Source organism: Clupea harengus, unplaced genomic scaffold (genome assembly GCF_900700415.2).
Source record: "Clupea harengus unplaced genomic scaffold, Ch_v2.0.2, whole genome shotgun sequence".
Taxonomy (NCBI): domain Eukaryota; kingdom Metazoa; phylum Chordata; class Actinopteri; order Clupeiformes; family Clupeidae; genus Clupea; species Clupea harengus.
Genome location: NW_024879959.1, coordinates 24832 through 49950, shown reverse-complemented (window position 1 = coordinate 49950; position 25119 = coordinate 24832). Strand labels below are relative to the sequence as shown.

Sequence of the window (25119 nt, the reverse complement as noted above, 5' to 3'; positions counted from 1 at the left end):
CAGTTTAGCCTCCAAGGTCTGACCATCTCAGCCATTTAAAATAAACTACACACTGAAGACAGAGAGCAAGGCCCCAATGGATACAGGGTAACCCTTGCTATCTGGCCTAATGTTATACCACAACCAGTGTGCTTAAGCGGTGGGAAAGTAAGGCCCTTACCTAGCACCTGCTCTCCGTTGGGGTGTCCTGCTGCACGTTACCCGTGAGGAGATAATAAATACGGAGAGCTTTTATAGTTCAAATCAGAGTCTACAGGGGGAGAAAAATCCTTCACATAAGTTATAAATACATGATCACTATCAACATTAGCGTCACTGCATCAAGTTATATCTTCCATTCCACGATTCGAAGATGGGTTCATCCATTTAACGAGGTTTTATTGATTGTTCAATATGTACATTAATCGTTGACGTTATGCGAGCAAGCAGTAGATAGTAAAAGTAATTCAATGTTAGAGTATAACTTAGTTTAGCCTGATAAATAAATGTTAAGTTAATCAAGGTAAACAAAATTTCGTTTGATCAACAACCGCTAATACATTTGCGAAGCAACTGGTTGTTTGAGGATAGCTAGCAAGCAAAGGATGGCGGTGAGCTAGGAAACCTAGCGATAACTTAATTGGCGTAAGCCCACTTCACGGTAATGTTCCTCTTATAGGCGGTTTACAAACTAGCAAGGACAATACCGCTATATATTACGTTTTAAAGATTGTTGTCGTATGTTTATATTTCCAACGTTACCAGTCACCAAACATTTAGCCAATTCTGCTGACCCGAGATTGATAGCGCTTTAGGTTTTAAGGCCTTTTTAGCCTCACGTTAACTAGCTAGCTTAACTTCATACATTGTGGACGGACTTAGCAAGCTAGCACTCACAGCTAAATGCAAGGTAACATTAATTCCATATAATATAATGAACTCGTGCCTTTTAAATTCATGGAGGGAACACAACAAGTTAAGGTTTGTGTTACATCATTCATGCATTGAGTAACAACAGCCTTGTGACTAAATGAATATGTAGTGATGAATGTTGTTCAATTACAACCTACCCGCAACCCTTACTAGCGCACTTGTTAGCTTCAGATAACTGAAATGAACTGCAGCTAGCTAGGGGACAATGTGAGGGATCATTAGCTAATACATTAGCATAGTTTATGGACATTTTGTTTTACGTTACAAATCAACATTAGCTATCCATCCTCATGACTACAATACACGAATAATTCTGTTTATTCAACAGAATGATGATATTTCATACACAGCTATGTGTAAATCGAATTCCTAACTGACCAACGACCTAGCCCAATGAACAAAATCCCGCTCTCCTATTTCCCATGGACATTTGGCTAACGATAGCTAGCTAGCTGGTAGTTAACATGTTGAGTTTGAATGACTAAGCTTCGCCACAATCATGGGATCTCAAGACTGGATGGCAAATGTTTGCTGCATTTCAGTGCTGTAAAGATAACCAATACGACTCAATTATATGCGTGCATGAGGTAGTATATACGTAATTTTAATTTACCGCAGACACCGCCACCGCCATGAAACACACCTTTTCGCAGAGGCCGACACGCTGAATATCACAATGTTTCGCGATAGTTTGATAAACGCAGCATTGGCATCCGCCACTGTAGTTTACACCTCGCGAGAACTCCGATGCAACTATAGGTTACTCTGCACGCAAGATTGGCCAATGGCCACATTCGACGTAGAAAAGTGCAACCAAACAGTGAATATTATGAAAATACTAATGAGTCTGTATCTGGGTTTCTCGAAAATTATACAAAATTATAATGTAATCTGTGAGTTTAAAGTCTGAATTTCTGACTATAAAATCAGGATATAGAAATATAGAAAAAGTCAGAAATAACTTAATAACTGAAATTAAAGTCATAATTGAATCTCGTTAGTTATTTCTGACAGAAATGTTGAGACTGTCGCAGTTTAATTGAAAGCCTAACTAAGCAAAATAGAACCTTATGGAAATAAGGATTACAGGTTTATTTTTTAATGGATGCATTTTCAGACACGACTTGAGCAAGTGTTGGTAATAACAGAAGCTTTTCACAAGTAGTAATGAAAAGGCTCCTACCCAGCCAGTTTATTACGGTTTTGTTCACATTGCTTATTATACAACATATCTTATGAGTTTAAATAAACAAACTGAGGCAGGATTCATTGATACAGGCATTTTGATATTGACAGTACAGAGTAGACAAAGAGCCAATTACATGTGAATTCAAGGCTTTTGCGTTTATTGTGCACATTCATGTTGCCCGTTTATTGCAGGTTATTTTCATGATTCGGCTTCAGCAAGATAAAAACATTTACCAAATAAAAATCTATTGTATGCTTTAAAAAAAAATTAACCCAGCTTTGGTCAAATTCCTAACAAGATTTATTTGAAAATGAGCTGAAAGGTTCCATGCACATCATGCCAATTTAAAGCCTTAAATAATATCAATAACTGGAATTTATTTTAGCAATCATTCAACATGCAGTCTCACTGATACTGGTACAGGTAGACTTTGACAAATTGAAAAACTGAAAAACCAATACAGTAGGATTATTGTATTCATGTTACATTAAATATACTGTATACCTCTAAAGAGTGATTCAGGATTTCACCCTCTCACAGGCTTTCTTCAGCAAAGTGAATGTGACTGAAGGTTTATTAGCAACAGTATTATCTTCAAGAACGGGATACCTTATATCCTTGCAACATCCCCTTTCATAACCTAGACTATCCCAGTCAGAGCAGTGAAACCAGTCATGATTTCTTGCCAACAAAATAGGATGTTGTGTACTGATGAGGTCATTTAAATAAAAAAAGTGAGCGGGGCTTGCCCTTCAAGATTTAAAGCAGAAAAGAGTGACCGTATTTCATGTTCGCTTATGTTTCACTGAATTTCAAGCTTCATTCATGTATATACTGGTAATTGACAGTATCATTTCAATTGCAATGTATGGCTGAGCTGGGTGATATTTCCTAAAAGTAAAGTGAAGAGACAAACCCGCAATGTGATTTTACTCTAACCAATGGACACCTGTTTGGGAAACTGTAAATAGCTGGGAGCTGGATTATTAGTGTAGGCTGCACCCATGAGTCAACAAGGTTGGCAAATACAGATTTGACACATTCCTGTCTAAATCAGGCACTTAGTGCATTATAAGATCTAATCACACACAGGGACAACAGTCTGCATGTCAAGTGTCTAATTCATGTTTAGAAGGAAGTCAGGGCTACAGGTTACTTTTGATCTGCACTGCCACTGATTTCCTGACCAAGACAAGTATACAAATACAGGTGCTCAAACTGTGGCAGAATGACAAAAATCTTAAGTGCTGAAAATCATCAAGCTTTAAACATAATGCATTAAAAACAAACATGTTTAATACAAGTAGTGATATAGTTTAAGATCAGTATAGTCAATAACACAGACATTTTAAGACGGCAAAGATGCTCTGTAGGGAGCATTCATAATTTTGGACCTTTAGCGTTCTTGCTCTCCCTTCCTGATCCTCTGACATCCAATACCTCCTGACTGTCTTTGAAGCCGTTTTCCTGTCTTTGGTCACCTGGACGGTAAAATGTATGTAACCAAAGATGAGAAGTCAGTGAGGGTTGGATGGTTTTCACAAACACCAAACCCATTTAAACAAAAACTAAAACATGACAAAACAATAAAAATGTACAAAAAAAAAAAAACCTATAGAGTCTTGTGGAATATCACTTCTGTGGCATTGTGGGATAGCTTCTCAGCCGTCAGACCTCCCTCAAGTACTCTGCCAAAGTGAGAGTGTCCTGAGGCTTCAGGTAAGTCCTCTTTGGAATTCCTTTGCTGTTCATGCTGATTTGTGAGACTCATCCAATCTCCTCCCTCCATGGGAATCACCCTTTGTCTTTCGTTCACTCGTTGTTGCTCTCCCTCTCCACAAACTCCACGTCCATGGTCCCTGATGATACGACGTGGAGCAGCCCTGACAGTTGAGCGAGCCTCACTGCATCACGGCCGTGACTGACGTGGAGGCAGAGGAGCCTTCCCAGTGTTTACCCAGAGCCTCCTCCAGGAAGCCTGCCAGCTTCTCACAGTCCTCCTGCACAGCACAGGCACAGTACAGGAATATCAGTGACACTGAACAGCACCTTCTTAAGTGCACTGACTAAGTGGCTGCATCCCAAAACCCCTAAAGGTACTGCTCCGTGACAGAACCCATTTGACTGAATTAAGAGGCCCAGCATTGAGCAAGTGGTTAGCTAGCACACCCTCATTCACCTGCTGGTTCAGTGCCTTTAAAGTTAAAGCTTTAGAGAAGTTGATCTGAATGAGAGTGCATCTGCTAGCTATACAATTATTTGCCTTTTTTAGGTCGGGTTGCCATCACAGAGTAGTACGTTTAGAGGTATTCAGTCAAATTATGGACAATTAACCAGGCGACATGAATTTTTCACCAGCTTAAAAGGCTGAACTCTGTTGTAGTTGTCTACGGCAGACATGAGCAGTTTCAGGAAACCTAGGGGGTTGGCCTGCTTACCTCACAAATGAATGCATGGTGAACAAGCTCGCTGGCCAAATCCCTCGGCATGTCCGCTGAGGGACATAATTTTTTGTCACATTAAGTTTATAGTTGGAACTCTGGACAGAATGACAATTACAACAGTGTATATTTTAGACTATGGTATTACTAATCGTCTAAACTTGTATTACTAGGAAGCTTAACAATAAACAAACATATCATAATGACTCGGGGCCCATCTGTGAAGTTATTTTCCTACTAGAGAACAAGGATGGAATAATTGCACTTACTGGGAAGAATATCACAACTGAGCTGGCGATGAAGTTTGTCATCCATCTTCAAAAACAGAGAGAGCTACGGACAAAAAAGAAGTTGAGAGAGATTTAAAATCACTTTAACAAGAATTAACTGGTCAAGAGGCACATGTGTATCAAAATGTGGCAACTCACATGACATATATTTCCCTCCTCACTGGCCTCCAAATTACACTGCATCTGAACAACCTATGAGGCAAAAACATCAAGCTCAGCACAGCCAAAGACCCACAGATCAACCACAGACATTAGAGTGGCATAACACAACTGAACTGGACCAAGTCCTGCCCAGCTCACTCACCTTTCTGGTTTCGGTTTCCTGGGGTTCTGGGCTGGGCGTCTTCACCGTCTCCATGTGTTCCTGAGACAGGGAGAGGGCACGGGGCATGGCGTGGGGCCTCTGGGAGGCAAAGTTCATCAAAGGGTAGATCCCATTTCTGGACAAGTAAAAAAGGCAATGTTACTTCAGTGGCACAAAGCAATGCAATTAAACGTTTAACTAGTTGCTATGGTGTGTAAAATTGTCACCTACTTGACATCCTCCAAGAATTTGTCAAGTTCCAGAGGAGAAACATGGGAGTACCTTCGAGAACAATAAGAATGGAGAACAATAAGCATGGTATATATTCACACACACACACACATGGTATATACACACACAGATATATATTCATTTGTTTATTCATTCATATATTCATTTGTTCATTCAAAAACAAAGTCAAAGGTCTTACTTCAGTTGGACTCCTGGGCGATCTGTATGATCAATCTCTGCCATTATGCCATTTGGATCAAAAGATTTAGTTTTCTCCTCCACACAGTTCTCTGGAAGCAGGTCTGGTTAAAATGTGATGAAATTACACACACGTCAGGATATTATATCATTATAACTATATTCCAATAACCTGTAATCAAACTTGGTTTCTTACTTTCTTTTTTTTTTTATACTTTATTTTTAAGGTTTCTTACTTTCTATTGACAGAATCTAGTGAAGGACATGTCATCCATTTTCACTACAACTCAAAATTCACAGGTAGTTGCTGCCATCAGTATTGGCTGGTCCCCATCCATTCCTGTTTCCAAAGTTCATCATAACAACTCTGCATACTCACATTGGTTGTTAATAAAGCAGTGAGCTGCTAGCAACTTCAGGGAGTGCACTTCAAACAGAACTCTGTGGAATAGCAGGTCATGGGCAGTAGGCCTCATCTTAGGATCAGCATGCACGCAGGACTGACTAAACTCCTATACATTACAGGACAGACAAGACATATGCATGGTCTGTTAATCCAGATGATTTTCAACACACCTAACATTCAGTGAATTGAAGTGATGTAAAATGTCTTAGGCAAACCTATGATCCATTATGCATCTTACCCTCATGAGAGGCTCTTCCAGTGACTCCCCTGCATAAGTTACGGCTTCTTTAGACACAGCATTGTCCCCATTGGCTTGAATCTCCAAGACGGCCATCTACAGAAAGAAACTAAAACTTTCAAAAGCACCATGATCCTATTTGCATTACTTTTACATTTAGGTAATGCTGACTTAATAACCACCGGGTAGTCACTTACCTCCAAGGCACAGATGCCAAAGGAATATATGTCAATGGAGTAGTCATCCTCAGAATCTAGAAGGAAAAGAATATATGTCAATGGAGTAGTCATCCTCAGAATCTAGAAGGAAAAGAATATATGTCAATGGAGTAGTCATCCTCAGAATCTAGAAGGAAAAGAATATATGTCAATGGAGTAGTCATCCTCAGAATCTAGAAGGAAAAGAATATATGTCAATGGAGTAGTCATCCTCAGAATCTAGAAGGACAAATAGCCTCAGGGTCATAGTTCGCTCAGCCCAATCTTACATAATTCAGTTCATAATAAATGTGGATCAAGGTAAAGTTTCTCAAACATTTGCATATAGCAATCTGGGTGTCAGGGCATGTCAGGAAGGGATTTTAAGAGCATTATACAAAACATCAGAGCAAGACCATGAACAATAGCCCAGGGAAACGCTGTACTGAGCAAGTGTGAGGCGAGTGATGTTCTGAGGGGGGTGGGGGGAGGGGGGAGGTGCGCTCAAGAGAGCGAGGGAAGAAAATCAGACAAGAATCAGACAGACAAAACAAACTCAGGAAGAGAACTAGACGGTTACTCACGGCCATACTCCGGAGCGAAGAAGTGCTGGTTTCTCTGCACGTCTCGGTGCTGGTGTACATTCCCATGGATCGCCTCCGGGAACACTACAGAAAGGACAGACGGGCAGTTTTGATAAACACGCTGGGCGTGCGTACGTGTGTGTGCATGCTGTAATGACTCATGTCAGTCTGTTAACCACAGTAAACACATTGTGAAGCATATTCATAAAGCCATTTGCAGCAGGAATGTACTCGTAGAGGCAGAATGTGGTCTTCATTTGATTAACCAAGCAGTAAATAAGGCACCACACTGAATCGCATTGCAAGGACATATTCATGAGAAAATCATTTGCTAGAAAGGGCCGTCACGACCATAGGAGCTAAATAGGAAAACAGAAGTTCACGGACACCAAATTTAGCCATACAGACATTCCTTTGGTCACATGGATTGAGTAAGAGGTAACTTAAAAAAAAAAAAAAAAAAAGTGAAATGTTCACCACAAACCCAAATTAGATAATGATGTTTTCATCACACAATTAATGCCTAAGGCCTCTCTCTCTGTGTGGTGACTGCACGTTTTTTGACCAGTGGGCAACAATCATTTTTGTAGTGATGCCAAACAGAGTGGGATTCTCACCATTGACAAACAGCCTGTGCCAGACTGCAGAGAGGAGAGAGAGAGATAGATTAACTTAACAGTATCAGTGCATATTCATATTACAAGCAAAGCATGTGACTCCTAGGAGCTGTAATTTGATTTATATTAGTCTATGTTCATTTTTGATCTAAATACAGAGGAGTGTGTTCCAAGGCTGTTGGATTTACTATTCCATGCCCAGGTGGTTTTAGCTATGCTGTTTTTTATTAGTTTTTTTTTACCTGAACCAATCTTAATTAGCCCATTGTGTTGTATGAAAATGGTATCACAAGTCAAGTTGCCATGGATAATGGGTGGATCACATGAGTGCAAGTAACTGTTGAGGGAGAAAAACAGAAAGTTTTAAACACTTTATTAACCCCATATCATTTACAACTCTGTACTATACAATACACATCCACAGTGGCTTAGAGATTGGTTTAAACCAGAGGTCGCCAACCCGTCGATCGTGATCGACGTGTCGATCTCGAAGACCTTCCCTGTCGAACTCCAAAATTATTATTTTTTTAAATACAGAAAAAAAAAAAAAAAAAAAAAATTGAACATTTTCTGAAGTGTCTTCTGAAATGTTTTCTTACGGACTTCGGAAGTCAGAAAAGATCTCCGCCTGATTCATGAACGCCAGCTATTTAAATCCGAGGATGTCCGTAGAGTTGATGTGAATGTAATCACCAACGATTTCTCACAAATTTAGCCCTTCCCACTAAATGCCCCTTCTAAAGCAGCTTGCACACTGCCCCGACAAACGACAACATTCTCCAACAAACGCCAACAAACGCCAACAAACACCAACAGTTGGGTCAGCGTGCGGCAGTGGTCATTGTCGGGTACTGTCGGATTGGGTACAGTTGCAGAATGTCTGCCCAATGTAGAGAGATTTCCATCAGTCTGACAGCTCGCAACTAGGCTCAACTCGCGTGCATAACATCCTCGAGCTCTCTTGGATGTCATTGTTATGTTGGTTATCGGCCAGTTTGTAAAAAAAAAAGTCTATTTATAGATTAGCTTACCCAAACGAACGGTTTTCCAGGCAGATATTTGTCTATTTCAACTTCTACGACTCGTTTAACACTGCAACGTGTTTCTAAATATTAATGTTAAAGGTGACACGTTACATGAGTACGTTTGCGCTTATGTTAGTTATCGGCCACTCCCACTTCATTCCAATTACCGCGTTGGTTTTCGAAATATTAATATGCACGCATATTGTCGTACTGTCGTCGTAAAATAGGCTGTGCAAATATTTAGGCACCCTAATCATTTTCATGATTTGAATACCTGTAACTACTCAATACTGAATAATTGCAACACATAATTAGTCTGATTAGCTTGTTAAGCCTTCAACTCCATAGAAAGGTGCATTCATCTGGCATTGTTAACAAATTCCGTTGTGTATCTAATGCACAATGACAAATAAAGTCTATTCTATTCTATTCTATTCAATCATTAGAAAAACTATCTAAGGTAGCCAATTGCAAGATGTGCTTCTCCTTGATTCTCCTCTAAAGAGTGGCAACACGGGGGCCTCAAAACAACTCAAATGATCTGAAAACAAAGATGGTCAGTGTTGTGTGGTTCTGTTGTAACTTCAGTTGATAAATAAAGCAGTTCATATCCAGCCTGCTCATTGCAAATGTGTTTTTTCTTGTTCATATTGTGTGCGGTTAACAAATATTTTCCTTTTTATGTTGCACTGAAATTAAATGATTTAGTGTGTTCTTGGCCACATCAATTTGAAAGCTGGACCAAAGTGTTTAATTTCATTCAATTACAATTAGGCTAAATAAAAAGTTAAGTTGTAAGTACAGTCTGGAGTCTGGACAGTCTTTTTTTCTCAACGCCTCAATAGGTAGATCTTGCCTGTCACCAGGGCAGAGGTTGTGATCTTTGGCCAAAAAAGGTTGGTGACCACTGGTTTAAACAGTTCATCTGCAATGAATGGCAGTGCTCTGGGATCTGACTGGCATGATTCTCACCTCATTGCTGAGAGGATCTGAGTACACCAACGCTTCCAGGCCTGAGACAGACAAGCAAGGGCAAGACAGACATCAGGACAAGGAGTGACAGTTACATGAAAATAGGAACATGAATTTCAGCAGGACATGGAGAGCAAGGACAGAAAACAGGATAGGAAACAGGGTGACAGCAGCACTAGATTACTCCTCTGCATTTCCCATTAAACACTAGAGGGCGCTGTACACAACAAACAAGGATGGCTATATTTTTGACCAATGCATCTCACCTTCCCATTCATAGTCTTGTGGTTTTTCTTGGTTTTCTTCAAAAACTGCTTAAGGCTTCCTGAGGACATGTACTCTGTGATGAATATCACCTAGAAGCAGAGAATAATTTAAGTGTGTGTGTGTGTGTGTGTGTGTGTGTGTCATGCCCTCCTATTATTGAGCCTGTCAGTAAGTTAACAACCATAAATGCCTCCAGTCAGCATAATTCAGACCTGTTCTTAGAAAGCAAGTATGTGCGGCACAGAGTTCATGACCCTTCGTGTTGACAGGCAGCCACGAATGACATAATAAGTGCTTTATTCAAGCTAACACCGAACTCAAAGGACGCACACGGACAAAGCAAGTTCTTCAAAGCAGCATTTGTAAATGTGTCCAGATGTGTTTGCGTATGTGTTTACATGTGTGTGAGGGAAAGGGTGTGCAAAAAGTGTAATTGGGGGGTGTGCGTGCGTGCGTGCGTTTCCATAGTATTTGGGCGTCACACCCTGTGACTCTCACCCGTGCGCGGCTCTCCCTCGCGTCCAGCCAGTATTTGTGGAACTTGACTATGTTGGGATGCTCCACCTGCATGAGGTTCTCAAACATCTCCTTGATCCTATCCTGAGGCACGCACACACGCACAAAAGAAAAATGTTAGGCATGCATTTAAGGGTAAGGTCAATTTTAAATAGTACATTGGGTTTTGGACTTCTAGTTGAATAGCCAAATATTTTCTTAAAAGCACACTCCACCCAATACACAAATCCACACACACATTCCATGGTGCTCTGGTGATAAAACGGAGGGGTGATGCAGCTATTTGTCTTTAAAATGAAGAATGCGAGAGGACGGATGAACACCTCGTGAGACTTGAAGACCTTCTTGTCCGAGAACTGGACCTCATTCCACACCACCTCCACTCCCTCCTCCGTGTCCATGGCCAGGGAGGCGCTTTCGAGCCCAGGCACATTACCTTGGCTGAGCTGGAGTTAACACACAACAGGAATACAGTCACTGGTGAAACGACAAGCAATACAGAGATAGCATAGCCTGATTCATAACATAGAGGAGCACTCAGTTTAAAGGGGTCACCCTGAGCGGTCTCCACCAGCATGATGGTACTGTGACGAGCGCTAGCTCTTCATTCATGTTGGCACAACACCCAAATGCAGATTCTCCTGAAATAACGGTAAACACTAGGCCGTTGCCTGTGACCATGTAAATACCTAGGCTCAACTAAACTATATTTGTTTTACAAACACCTAAAACACCAGGCAGTCTTATAACCTTCCCTACTCATGTGAATGAAAATGGAGGATCTATTTATGCAATTGATTTATTCAGCAGACACTTTTATGCAAAGCAACATGCAGTACAGATGCACATTTTCATTAGTTTGTTTGCATCCTGGGAATAGAACTACAGGAGACTCGCTGGTAAAAAGAGAGTTTCGTTCATTTCATGCTTCAGCGAATCATAGCCGATTGTATCACCAGCAACGGTATTTTAAGGTAGGTAACAGTTTACCTATTTAGATACAGGAGTAGGTTGAAGGGGCAGAGAAAACTATAGACCTATAAAAAAAAAAAAAAGTCTTTGCTGTAGATTCACACGATGTAGAGATATCAATTCAAACACTGTGATTAAGTGATTGAGCCTGTGCCCGAAGACGAGTCAGCAACAGCTGAAAAACGACTTTATATACTTTGAAGACACCCATGTTCACGTCCATGTCTATACTGCGCAAAGCCGTGTCCGCAGGAGTATACCTGCCCCTTCATACTTCCTTGCGGACAGCTTCCATAGACAGCTACAGACACCATGGGTGGTAGTTGTTCTTATCATGCTACTTTCTAGTCTGCTTGGAATTTAAAGTTGGTGCCCTTGTAGCATAGTCACAAAACAATTAGAGGGTACATGGACCTCCGCCCAGAGCCTCTCATATACACTCTGATGACAACATTTATGTCACTCTGACCCTAGCGGATCCTTGCGTATTATAACACTAGCGTTAGGCAGTAATCTCCCTCCACGAGTTTGTGCCATCTTGGAATCCCTTTGCTCCCACATTGACAGATCATTGAGATATCAGCCCTGTAGTCAATGGCTCTGTGCGCACCAAGTTACAAAAGAAATGTTCCAAAGATTGTTACAATGTTGCCAAGACTATTCAATAACAAAAATAATTTCTCACAGGACTTATTGGTGATATTTAGCTATAACGCTATTTGGGTTAAATAATAATTTTTGAGCTTTTTTTTTACATTTCGGGGCACAAGTGTTTCAGATCTATTTCATGCAAATGTGGCACTGGTTGGTGAACGAATCAGAAAGAATATTTTAGGTTAACTGAATCAAACAAACTGCGTCCCATAAAAGACTAATTTAGCCTATGTCTACAAAAATGCCACGAGTGGTTTTGGAGCCAGTCTCATGTCACATGCTCACCACATGCTGAGATACAGCTGTTCTACTTAAGGCTCAGGCCTGAACCTCAGCGCTGACGGTCAGGGCCTTCACTGCGTGCTCTGCCTTCAATGCATTCGCTTGGAGCGCAAGATCAGGCCAGGTCAGCAACCAGCAGAAAAACTAAACACAGCACCACAGGCAATAAATAAATATGGCCTAGTGAGGGAGTGTGTCGAACAAGTACAACAATGGTGACAAAACAAGCTTAGAGGAGTGCGACAAATGAAAATCCAGTGATTCTGGAAAACCAAATACACCCCTCCCTTGAGTGCCTGAGCCTGTCGGTGGCAAAAACAAGCGGTTTACTTTGACGCAGATGCTTGCCCCATAGGATTTCATTGTATAGCAGTTTTGTAGTTGCTGTACTGGACCAATTTTGATCGTTCGTTGTCCTTTTTTTTGTAAAGGTTTTGACCCAAAAAGACAAAAAAAAAAAATACAGCCCATGTTGAAAAAAACCCAAATTACCGCTGGGTGTGAAGTAAGAGTACTTACTGCACCTTTAAAACTATTGCTAACACTGTCCACCAAATGAGTACCTCAAGTTTGGATAGTCTAAAACTATCACACTTTTCACAACTGTGTTACTGACTGTTGTACAGGAGGCTGTCCTCTTTATGAATGGCTACTTAATTACAGGTTCCTGAAGCCCTGGGAAGTATAATTAGTCTGAAAGAACCACGGCATCAAACACAGACTTGCCTTACTTACAGCAAGAAGAGTAGACTACTGCAACTGTTAATAAAACATCTGAATCTAAACCAGGCCCCCTCAGACAGACACACTGTGTGGCACTCATTGACCCAACAGTTTTGTTTGGTAGTGGAGTTCTATTGACACCATTATCAACCTACGGGGCCAGGCGAGGCAGTTCCATTTGGGCTTTATTAGCTTTTCTGCATGCTTGTTAAACCTGGGGAATGTTTGCATAGTGCTGTAAAAGAATTTGCAACAAAAAAAGCTCTGCTTCCTCTCCAGATCCAGGGCGAGCTCAAGACCGTCTCACAATGCTGATGTTGTAATGCACCATGGGTAATGGAAGCACACCGAGACATGGTTAAATGACATACTGCAAACGTCTTGATTAAGAAGAGGTGAATTAATACATTTTTACACCTATATTGGAAGCTTTAACAAAGTAGCAAATAGTAGAATTTGTATGTAATGTATTTTCCCTGCGTTCTGCAGAATTTCACAGGCATTTGCACTGTTTCCATGTTTACCCCTGGAAGACACAGGTTGTCAATGCAGAAGTGGGTCTCTCTTAGCTAATGGACATTTGAACCCCTGTACCGAGATCCCCACGGTAAACAAACCCTCCAGGCTTCATTTCCTGCCCTGACACCCCCTTTCCTCACTGCTACTGTACGGCCACCGGCGTCACAGCCTCCTATTACCCCTCAAGCATTATTTATGAAGCAGGCCTCTGCCGCTCCTGCAGTGTCTGGCCAGGCCTTGGTTTATTACCTCCATGCATGTGTGACGTAGTGCTCCTATCTCTTCACAACACATCAGAACCTTGTCATTTATCATGTCCTTCATCCCACAAGCCAATCTCAAGCGCTTAGACAGTATCTATAACTCTGATCTCCAGCCCGGGTGCAATACCAAGAAAACTCCAGGACCTCAAGGCCTCCTCCACAGGGACAGGAAATGCACACAAAGTAACGGAAGGCATCCGCTCCACTACTTGCCTGCTATAGTTACAGTGTTGGGTTGAAGCGGAGCACAGGGCAGACTCCTGGAGCTGCTGCAGGTGCAGGCTCTGCCCCAGGGGGGTCCCCCCTACTGCCACTTTGACCGGGTGACCCATACAGAGCGCATAGGAGAGAACACGAGATGAGATGAGATGACATGACATGAGTGTAGCCCTTCTCTAACACCGACACAAGCGGTCTAGCAATACAATGATCCCGCTATCCTGTTTGTATTCTCATCACAGCAATGGAACCTTATTACTGACTGCAATGGAATAATTAATGAGGATGCTTCAGATCCAACTTAGGACACAAATCCACCTTGTTCCAGCAGGGGAAATGTGTTTGTTTGTGTGTGTGTGTGTGTGTGTGTGTGTGTGTGCGTGCAGGGGGTGAAGGGCCCTCAGCACACTTTAGACAATACTAAACCACTTTGAGCCTCAACCTCAGAGGCGTTCACAATGGCATAAAGAATGTGCTGGGACATGCTAGGCCACACGTTTAGATAAAAGACAGATTACGAAAGCGCTGTGGCAGGCGGAGCTCGAGGCGATTCGCGCCTCTGGTATTTCCAGCTGCCAGGCCCCATGTCCTTTCATTTCAAACAGGATGCGGAATACCCCAAACATACAGCTGTTTTGGGTCATTTTGGGTTATCTAACCCAGGGGCCCGAATGGAAAGCCACACACACACACACTTCTTTTCAGCTCCAGAATGAACGGCACACTATAAGCCCGCTATTGACTGGCTCTGATTTATAACCCAAAACATTGGGGCTTTTTGGGAACAGGGCATTTCAAACTCTCCTCAGTTGTGGTGGGGACTGACCACTCAAAATGAGCTGACATAATAAATTCGATGAGCAGCCAATTGCACACATGGCGAGTCCAAAAACCATAGATATGTGTCGACTGGGAAAATCATTTTTTTTATTTTTTTTATTGGATGATGGCTAAAGGCTAACATAGTTGAAGCTCACAAGACACACAAAAGAGTCTGATAAACGCTCAAGACACTGGTCATTTTTTCCTAATACCACAGATAGGTGGAGACTCGGTCAGAGAATGATCAATCAGGAAACAGCCATTATTCATGCAATGATGCGCATCAAGGCAGAGAGGAATGTTTAAATCAGCAGATTCACCCGTGTCTCCGATTAGACACTGAAACAGTCCAAGTATCCTAAACTGCGGAATGGGTGTCAACCAATAGTCCCGGCCCTACATGAATATGTATCAGGCAGCTACTCTGAGACGGGAACTGCCACAATGTTGGTTCACAAAGGACTTTGTTTATTAGAGGATCCAGACGTAAGCAAATGTTTCAGGAGGCCTGTATCATACGGGGGAAGGCTGTGGGGTATTTGAGGGTATAAGGACTACAATGACATTCTGATATGACCTTAGATAAGAGGTTGTGAAAGACACCTGTTCCATCACACCGTATGCTATCCCTAGGACACAGTATTCCAGATGGCAGGACACTTAACCAGACAGCCTAAGTCTAATTACAAATACAAATGAATATGAGATTCATTGGATTATTGATTACGGTCATTCACTATTAAAGCAGCAATAAGATGTTCTGTTGCAAAACTAGCAAGCTAACTGCCTAAAAGTTATGCAAAAACATTGCAAACACCACCAACAGCCCAGTTGACACTGATAGAAGCTTGCAGTGTAGTTGTCAATGTGAATTTGAGGATGGTATCAAAAAGCCATACCTCAAAAAGTAGTTGCAAGTTGTTACTTTAATTCTGCTCTTTAATCCTGATTTACAACTCCTTCCAACACAGTGGTGAAGACGATCTGAATGCAAGGATAAAACGATAATCCTACAAAATACTACTAAAAAAGAAGGTATAAGGTTGCCCAACTCTTTCTGTTCTTGAGCACCACAAACCCCTGTCTGATAAGGGACAAACAGGGCTCTGCTCAGGCTCGTGTGCTGCTGTTGCAAGCTGGCGGCCATGTGCTGTTGACAGAGGAGAGTGCTGATGGTGCTGCCCTGTTTTCATCTTAACCTGAGGAGACTCAAGCAGCACGCAGTGACTGCTATCCTTGGCTGTTTTATCTGTGTGTCTAAAAGCACAGCTTTACTGAGACTGAGAACATGGGTCAGGAGAATGAGGGAGTGAGTAAGTGTGTGTGTGACAGAGAGAGAATGTGTGTCTGAGAGACAAAACATTGGTCTGAAGGGGGAAAGAAAAAGAGGGATAAAGAGTGCAGTGAACTGAGAAAACTAAGAAAGTTCATTGCACAGTAAAGATGGGCCTACTACCAGACCCTTTGTGCTGTATTCTGTACTTGGCAACTGTCTGGGAGCTTTGAATCTTAGTGACTGTGTGTGTGTGTGTATATATGTGTGTGTGTGTGTGTGTGTGTGTGTGTGTGTGTGCGCTGCACGTCTGATCCTGAAACTGAGCTAATGTGACTCTGCACTAAAAGCCCTCTCCCGTCACACTCAGCACAGCCCTGAAAGGGAAGAGAGAGCCGCCACCTCCTCCTCCTCCTCCTCCTCCTCTCTGCTGAGCAGCCTAAAGGGCGGCGGGCGTTACATCATAGGCCCGTGAGTAGCGCAGCAGCATGTGAGCATGTACCTCAGCCTCGGACAGAGGGGCGGGGGGAGGGGGGGGGGGCGCGTCTGGAAGAGGGACCCGCAGGCCCCGTCTCCCTGAACCTCAGTTGCTTTATACCGCATGACCGTGAAACCAGGAGCTCTGTGCAACACAGAGGCTCGTTCATGGCATGGCCACAGAGGGAGGACAGAGAGTGGGGCGCATTCGAGCGTGGACTCAGGGGTTGGGGGAGAGAGAGAAGTTAAGAGAGGGACGAGAGCGGCCTCTCCCTTCTTGGGACTTGTGAAACTGACGGCCTGGCGAGAGGAATGATGTCAGATTGCTCATTTTAGCTGGCCGTCCCACACGGTGTTAGTCGCCGCAGGAGGGCCCGACGACTGAATGACATGCTTTGTGTGGGGAAGAGTGGGGCAGATAGACAGAGAGCTTTGTTTCCTCTGGCTGCTCTCTCATCGTTCTTCCCCCTATCCCCCACCCCGCACCTCTCCACCCCCGTAACCATCAAAAACATATGAGTGTTGTACACCACTCCTGTAATGTCAGGGACTCAAAGTCCTTTTCATTGACAGTAGCAGCAGATAGAGAATACCTTGTACTGTACCTCTGCATTGTAAATGGTTTGCAAAGTTTCTCTTTTGGCTTCCGATCAAAAACACATTTGCTACGGGAAAGTAACTGGAGTGCTAACTGGCAGGAACCTGGAGCTAGCTAACTGGAGTGGCTCTTGGCCCATAACAACCAAAGACAAACATGTAGTGAAGTGGGAGTGGGTGGAGCAGTGTGGACGGTAGTACAGGAGTTAGGTCCAAGATGTTTTCCCTGCGTCTCATGTATCCAAGAGAGGGAGGGAGAAAAAACCCTGGTAAAACAAACAACAAGAAACCCTGGCTCTCAGAGAACTAAATTTAGAAAGACAACCAATCTAACTCTTTTGGTCAAATATGCATTGCATTGGCTATGCATTGCTTTTCTTTGGGAGAAAACTTTCTTGTGAATCGGAGAACAAAGTGTGTCATTTTAGTGTGTCTAGAGGAGGTTCTGTGCAACCAAGTCATTTTCTGCATTTTTAACTTCAGTTTAATTTCAAATTAAATGAATAACAAATGCCAGAAATCCAGCCCACTTTGTTTAGATAGATTGCAAATCACTGAGCGCGGTACAGATTACATAGGAATTAGAGATTAAAGCAGAAAAATACAAGGATTTTCTCTCGCTCTCTCTCTTTAAAAAATGAGTTTGGCTGTGGGCTGTGTCTGGCTCTGGTAGTTATGTAATGTGTGCACCTCCCATCACGTATGCATGGACGCACAAACAACTGGATGAGTGCAAATGTAGACCCTGGACATGCATGTACGCGCACGCACACGCACACACACACACACACACACAAACACACACAAGTAAATGCATGGACAGTCATGCTAGCACAAGGGCTCAATAATCCTGATGTCACGTTTAAACTGAAAGGGCCATCTGCTCTATGATGCTTCCTCCATGCACCAGTTCACTAGAGGTGGTTGAAAGTAGATCCATTTAAAGGAACAGCACACAATTATAAAAGCACACTGCAGGACAATTCAGTATGCAAACATGTATGCACCCACATTCAGACATTTGTTGCAATTAAGTACAATTAAAGTAATTACATTAATGTACAATTGTTACATTCCTGGAATGTCCTGGTTGCACATCAGTTAGATGTCATCCAAGTAAAGGCTTCTGATACAAATACAATATATAGCGTCAGACTGAATTAATCTTGACTGTGATAACCGATAACCAAATAAACAACCTGGGTCTAGCATTTTCATTTCCTCAGGACCGTCCAAGACAAGATGCCACCATGTGGGATCACATGATTCCTTCAAACAGCCAGTGATGGCATGTGAGCGAGAGGACGCTCAGCCTGTCAACAAGAAGCAATCTGCCGCTCAGAGACCCAGAGGATGGTAATCATTTCAGGGTACCTATCGCTTTCATAAAGCTTCCCTGTTATTCTTTGCCTATGAATGGATGTATTGTGCCAAGTGACTCAGGCAGCAAAGCTGACTATTCCAGCCACATTCAGCAGCCCAAGGAATGAGTGAATCTTATACTGTTACAGAGGAGCAACTCCATACAGCAAGGGTGGCACATGGCAAGCGACTTAAGCTGAGAAATGCTCTATTAATACGCAAGGCATCCATGAAGCAGAAGATTTCAATCTACGAGCAAGGGATGTTTCTCCTTCTTACATATTCATTAGCCTTCTGCCATAAATTCATACATTCTCGATAAAAACTCGGAAGGGGTTACTATGTGTCAAACAGTCCAACCTCCTGTTTGAGGGGGGGGGGGGGAGGAGAGGAGGGAGACCCTGAGAATGCAGGCTGGGCCCCAGTCACATTGAAGACACGTGGGTGGAGAGGCCCTTTGACATGGCACCGTCAATCTCATTTCCTCCCCATCAGGGGTGCCCGCAAGATGCTCACTGATGGTATGCTCACTCAGTGAAGTTGTACACATATACAGTACACACACACACACACACACACACACACACACACACAAACACACATACATGCGTACACACACATACAAACATGTGTGTAGGCATGTATGTACAAACACAGCTGGAATGGGATTGTTTACATCAACTTTAGTGGAAGGCAGAGTCATCGCCACACCAGCAGGAGCCTGCAGTGAGAGACAGGACACCATGCTCTATAATGAAGGGAACAGATCCGAGAGGCCACTGGAATGCAGTCGTCATGGGCCAGCTCACAAGCCCCGTCATGTCTGCATCCTTGTAGTGGTGACTGCTCTACTTCTGCTCCTCTTCAGCTGGGGCAAACAGATGCATGAGCTTCTGCCCTGACGAATGAGAGCTGGTCAATATCCATTGATTGATCCAACCTTGTAAATGGGAACTTTCTGGAACTGCATCAAGCTGCAGGGTTCAGTAAGGCGTAATTCTTTGGGTCGGTGTATTAATCTTTCCCAACCCAGCAGTCAAACAGGAGCCATTTTATTATACCCCCCCATGATGAACAAGGGAGGCTACCTTGAGAAGACTGATTTGCTGGCGCAGGGGCCCCCTGTCAGAGGAAGCACTTTTCATAATCTAATACAGTGCTGTGACGGCAATGGACCGGTTCACCAGAACTGAAGGTCAGATCTAGACTGTGCTGTTCCTTAGTCCCTGCAGGTCAAAAACCTATGACTAAGCAATCCTGTTGATCCATAACAAAATAGGGAACAAACAGGGGAAACAGAGGGAGAATAAGAAAAAAAAAAACACAGACATGTGGTCCCAATATGTACTACAGCCCACACTGGTATATTTTGGCATCTTCTCTACACAGATAATACCACCACCAAGTCCACCAAGTGACAGGTCTACCATGAAGCCACAACATGGTGCTGAGCCCTCCTCCAACTTCCTGGTCTCGAGGGGCCCCAGCTTAGCTTTTGCAGCTCTCAGCATCATGGGTAAATGAATGAGGGTAGTGGGGAGGGCTCTGCTGCTGCGGCTTCAGCCCTCAGCGATGGCGGATGAGATAGGGAAACATGGGTGTGCACTCATAACATCAGCCTTTTCTCAGAAATCAAGGAAGGGTCTCGCAACAGGAGGTGCAAGAGGGAGAGATCAAGAGAAAGGGGGAGTGGGGATGCCAAACGGATGGCTTCATGCATAAAGACAGATGGATCACTCTGGTTTTTCTTTACACTGGCCTGGAGCCAGGGTGGAATACCCCTCACAGCTGAGTGCCTGAAAAACAGCTGACTGTGGGAGAAAAAAAAAGACCCTTCAAGTTTAACATATGTTCCACGGCAAGGTTTGTTTGGGGTCACAGAACTCAAGGCAGGACTAGAGAGCAACCTGTACCTTGTCAGGTCAAACAGAGCCTAGCTGTACAAACATTCAGATACGGAGCTTCACTGCATGATTCACTGTACTGTCACAGTGACTAAAACACATAACAGAGTTTCTTGCAGAGAATCATGCGTCTTCTGCACTATTTTGAATGTACAGTAAACCAAGGTGTACAAACGGGGTGAAATCAATCAGGCATTTGGAAACATTCAGTGGCACTCGGTGGAACTGCTGTAAGCAACCTGGGGGCCATGTCCTGGATTAGATCCCCTTCCTGGTCAGCATTGTTTAAGTGTGAGCTCAGAGGGGCTGTCTCAGCTTCTCAGCTTCTCAGCCATCACTCACACCTCCGCACACTGCCCATTTAGCTGGCAAGGGACCTATTCTAAGTTGTTTAAACACACCAAGCTCTATTCAGGACAGTCCTCTCCAGTTATGTAGTATGATTTGCAATGTAGCCAATGCAAGCCTTTTAAAAAGGTGCTTAATATATGATCATCCTAGCAGAGTAAGTACCTAAACTGGAATGTCTTCAAGCTGTTCATTTCACTATTTGGTTGCCTCTTTAGCAATACCAATGTGTTTCCATCAGTGGAAGCTGGAAGGTCTTCAAGCTGTTCATTCCATCCATTTTTTTTACTTTTGACCTCTGGGCAAAAGAGATTAGTCAGCACAGTATCGCTTTTCCAAAAAGCAGACATGATGCATCTGACCCATTATTTTACCTGAAACTGAGTGTTGCAATCCTGTCTGGAATGGTACCTTGACTGTAAACTTTAATGTCAAATGACTTCATTAGATGATTGCAAATACTGGTCCTCGTCTGTAATGAAGCTGCAATGTAAACAAGGCAAAACAATCATCAGAGCTTACTTGAGAGACCCCTAAACCTTTCTGATGTCCTTCACAATGTTAAAGGAGGAAACCCTGAGGGATAGTTTCTCGCTTCCTCTCACGCCCCTCTGTCTTTCTGCCTAATTCTTAGGACCCGGTCAAGCATCCAAATCTGGACAGAGATCACAGCAATGCTGAAATTCTACAGGGGTCTTGTGATGCCCTACAAGTACCCAGGTGAGCTGCAGTTGGTCAGAAAAAAAGTGGCAAAGTTGTGGTAGAGGCGCAAGCTGATGGGCATACTGACATTTCACAGTGAACTGAAGTGAAGTGAAGTGAAGTGAAGTTCACTGAAATCACTACAGGTTCTGCAAAGTCACCTCGCAAAAGGCAGCACTTGCCAGCTCTCCAGCATAAACATGTGTCTTATGTGAAATGTCAGGTAAGTGTCAGAACTGACATGCACATACCAGCATGACGCACCGATCTGCTGAGACTCGATGATTAGTTTCACGCCGCTGGGGTTTTCAGTCACACACAGCTGCTCATGAGGGCAGTACTCGTGGTGCAACAGTTTTGGACAGATGGACAATCTCATATGTACGAAAAAAACAGGGAATAGAGACAAAAGTCCTTAATATCTGTCTGCTCAGGTGTTGTGTAGTGTCCATTACCTGACTTCAATAGGGTCACTCTAGATTAATGAGATCACTATAAGGTCACACAATCTTGGCATCTCTGAATTTTAGGTTATATAGGCCTCTGTGTAAACTAGAGAAATAGTTGTATGAATACAGCTTGTTGATTTGATTTTTTTTCGCCAATCTGCCAGACATGTCTAACACAGGTATTCACTCTCATATTTCCTCTTTTGGTCATGTATTTCACACACACACACACACACACACACACACACACATGCATGAATTGCTAACACAGTGAAAAGGGGAACTGCTCAGTGGAAAACATTAAGAACAAGTGTAGCTTTTCACTGTTGTTCTATAAGCAGGTCTGTCTTGCCCAACACCCGGCCCTCGGGCACCTTGTAACGACACTGACGCAACAGCACGAACTGGAGGAAACAGTAACGACTGTATTCCACTGACGGGGGCTGTTTGTAAGATCGGATATACTTCAATCCCGATGTTCCCCACGAAAAATAGACCTCTGCTAATATCAGGGAGACTCATCTGAGAACACTCCTGCTTAGGAAAGACCAAACCAGTTTGTTAAACTCCAAAGAAGCTGCACTCCTACACTCATATTACGTGTGTCCTACTGCTTGATTTAAACATACATACAAAATACAAACTACTCAGTTTACAAAACTGTGAATGAATTTTTTTTTAGAATTGTATAAAAAATGAGGAGCCCCTCATCTACAGCTGTAGGCAAAACATGTGATTACTCTAGGGTTAGAAGTAACCGAGTTGTCTTGATGGGTAATCAGTAAGTGACAGAGGAAGAATATGTGTGCCTCAAGAGATAAGATGTTAGTATTCCCTAACTGAGGGTTATCGGTCACAAAAAGCTTAAAAGCTCAACTTCAGTGAATTTGAACAAGGTCACAAAAAACTCAGTCCAGCTATGAGAGCTAAAAAAAAACAATCAATTTTAAACTGAGAAAACTTCACTGATAATGAAAGTTTGAGGCTATACACTTCTGTGAGCAAATACTTTCCATGTATTATACAATGCGTGTGCTTGTGTTATGTTTAAAAAAGAAGGGATCATGGGCCTACAGCATATTCATAACCTAGCAGAGAGTGGATGCTTGTTGCCTTGAAACACAAGCTTTGTTATGTCAACTAGCGGTCAAGCTTTCTTATGTCAAAATGTAGGCTATTAATTGCTTAAAATCTAATGTCATGTTGAACATAAAGAAAGACAAATAGCCCTAAGGGACAGTGTATACGTATTCAAATAGGGTGCGACCCACACAAACATCGCTCTAGATAGGAATCTGCTGTAAGGTAGATCTACACCTATGTATAGCTGCGTTTCAAAAAACAGGGTCTTCGAGTTTCATAGAAATAACAACTTTTCGTTCATGCTTTCTTTGTTTTAATTAGCATTATTACTACCAGACACAAACCGTAAAAGTACGAAATACCATGTAATGTATAGACAAACATTAAATCCACTGCTGTATCACAGTTCCGTTGCGCTTGTGATCAACTTGAGCATGAGCAGCACGAGTAAAGTTCGAATATTTGAATTCCGCACCACTCATCTATGAACCTACCTGCTCCTTTCGCTTCTGCCAGCGTCCACAGGGGCTTTCCTCCAGGATTTCACTCTCATCCTCGCTCTCCTCCTCCTTACCCCCGGACCCAGAAATCCTCTCCGGGACAGACATCGTCATTTTATCCTGACGTAGTGTATTTATTTGCTTGGTCTGTCTCGGAACTGCGCATCCAGGTTTTCGCTGCCTATGTCTCACAACAGTCGAAAAAATGCAAATCCTTGTTTCATCAAATTTGGCCAAGGCCGCAGACTGTTCACCCCAAGAACCATAAGGTGTCTGGGCAGAAGAACAAAAACGTAGCCTAGAAAGATTAAATTCAAAAGCTGTAACCTAGCTAAGGCTAGGTTACCACTACTACGAAGACTGTCACTTTGAGATCCTTGCGTGTGCCAACGTTTCACAATTCAGGAATCCTCGAAAAAATAGTTACGCCATACAGAATCTGACCACGTGTTATAAACTATTTTCATTGCCGCCGCAATTAACGTGGGCTACGTGAGAGGATGGGTTCACTTCGATTTAGCATACTTTAAACAAATTCTATCCCATTCGCGCCTGGTCTACTTGCTTGGGAGCATTTGATCTTCCTCTAGCTCTCTCGGCTAAGTCAAAACACTACCGTAAGTATCCAAATATATGCAGTCCATTAAAGCCATGTTCAGCATTACCGCCACATATCTATATGATATTCATTGATATAACAAAACTATGGGCGTAACGTTACTAACCAGATTGCTTGCAAAAATAATTAATTTTTTATTTTATATTTAAAACATCATAATGCGCCTTTTTCATGTATGGTGGTGGGTGTGCGTGTAGGGGTGTGGATAGAATGGAATTTCCCGATGCAGATATCTCTCAAGTTTATTGCTAGGCATGATGGAACTAATCATGCAATTCTGTGGTTTCAGAAACAAGATCAATCGACCCCAGTCATATGTGATTCAGGTAGAAATAGCAAACACCCATAGATTTGCTTCTGAGTAAAGAAAGCTACGGGAAAGAGAGGTGATCACACACACACACACACACACACGCGCCTCTTTCTCTCTATTAAAAGCATGGGCGGTCCCTCCTATACGCGACATAGGCGATTTCCTCCCTAGACCATAGACATAGATCTAGACCATAGATCATAGATCTATCTATGTCTATGGCCTAGACCGCCACCCAGAGGGGGGCGAAAAATAAACTGCAACCAGCAATTTTTTTTTTATTATTATCATTTTTTTTTTCTGGGCAGAGTTTTTTGCGCCCCTTCTAAATATCCAACCAATATGTTGACATTAAAAAAATAAATTTAACATAAGGGGGAAATTTGTCAAAAATCTAAAGAGGTCTAAAGCAAGCGTCGAGGAAAGAGACTAGAAAGAAATATGAAGAGGCAAAAGCCATCCGTGGGGCAATACAAAAAGAGAAGAAAGGAAGAAGAAGAGAAATGTACCAAGGAGAAAGGTATGCAATTTTGATTGTATTGTCAACTTTAGCGAATGGATCATAATTAAGCAATATAGTACGAGTGCGAGTGGGGTAGGTAAGGGATATTCCCACGGGTGGTGTTCGGCCGTAGCCACGAGGGGGCTTGC

At 42.7% G+C, this 25119-nt stretch overlaps 1 protein-coding gene across 1 annotated transcript; it reads right to left on the bottom strand.

Annotated features, from left to right (window-relative positions):
• Positions 1–2230: 2230 nt before the first annotated feature.
• nrbp2a (nuclear receptor binding protein 2a) lies at positions 2231–24276 on the bottom strand. The gene is made up of 18 exons (XM_042705785.1): positions 23531–24276; positions 10711–10833; positions 10370–10471; positions 9871–9960; positions 9605–9645; positions 7850–7944; positions 7608–7631; positions 6991–7074; positions 6407–6462; positions 6210–6305; positions 5945–6077; positions 5567–5669; positions 5368–5418; positions 5137–5272; positions 4971–5024; positions 4812–4875; positions 4540–4595; positions 2231–4101 (listed from the first exon to the last, which is right to left on the bottom strand). Exons 1-18 carry the CDS (start codon positions 23648–23650, stop codon positions 4003–4005), a joined length of 1527 nt encoding a protein of 508 aa, XP_042561719.1. The 5' UTR covers positions 23651–24276; the 3' UTR covers positions 2231–4002.
• Positions 24277–25119: the final 843 nt, after the last annotated feature.

Excerpts from the sequence above, each read along its gene's own strand:
- nrbp2a (XM_042705785.1), bottom strand. The coding sequence starts at position 23,650 with ATGACGATGTCTGTCCCGGAGAGGATTTCTGGGTCCGGGGGTAAGGAG. Across the intron at positions 10,472-10,710 it reads AGGTCTTCAAGTCTCACGAG|GATAGGATCAAGGAGATGTT; the intron begins GTGTTCATCCGT and ends TGCGTGCCTCAG. Across the intron at positions 5,025-5,136 it reads AGGAAACCGAAACCAGAAAG|GTTGTTCAGATGCAGTGTAA; the intron begins GTGAGTGAGCTG and ends TTTGCCTCATAG.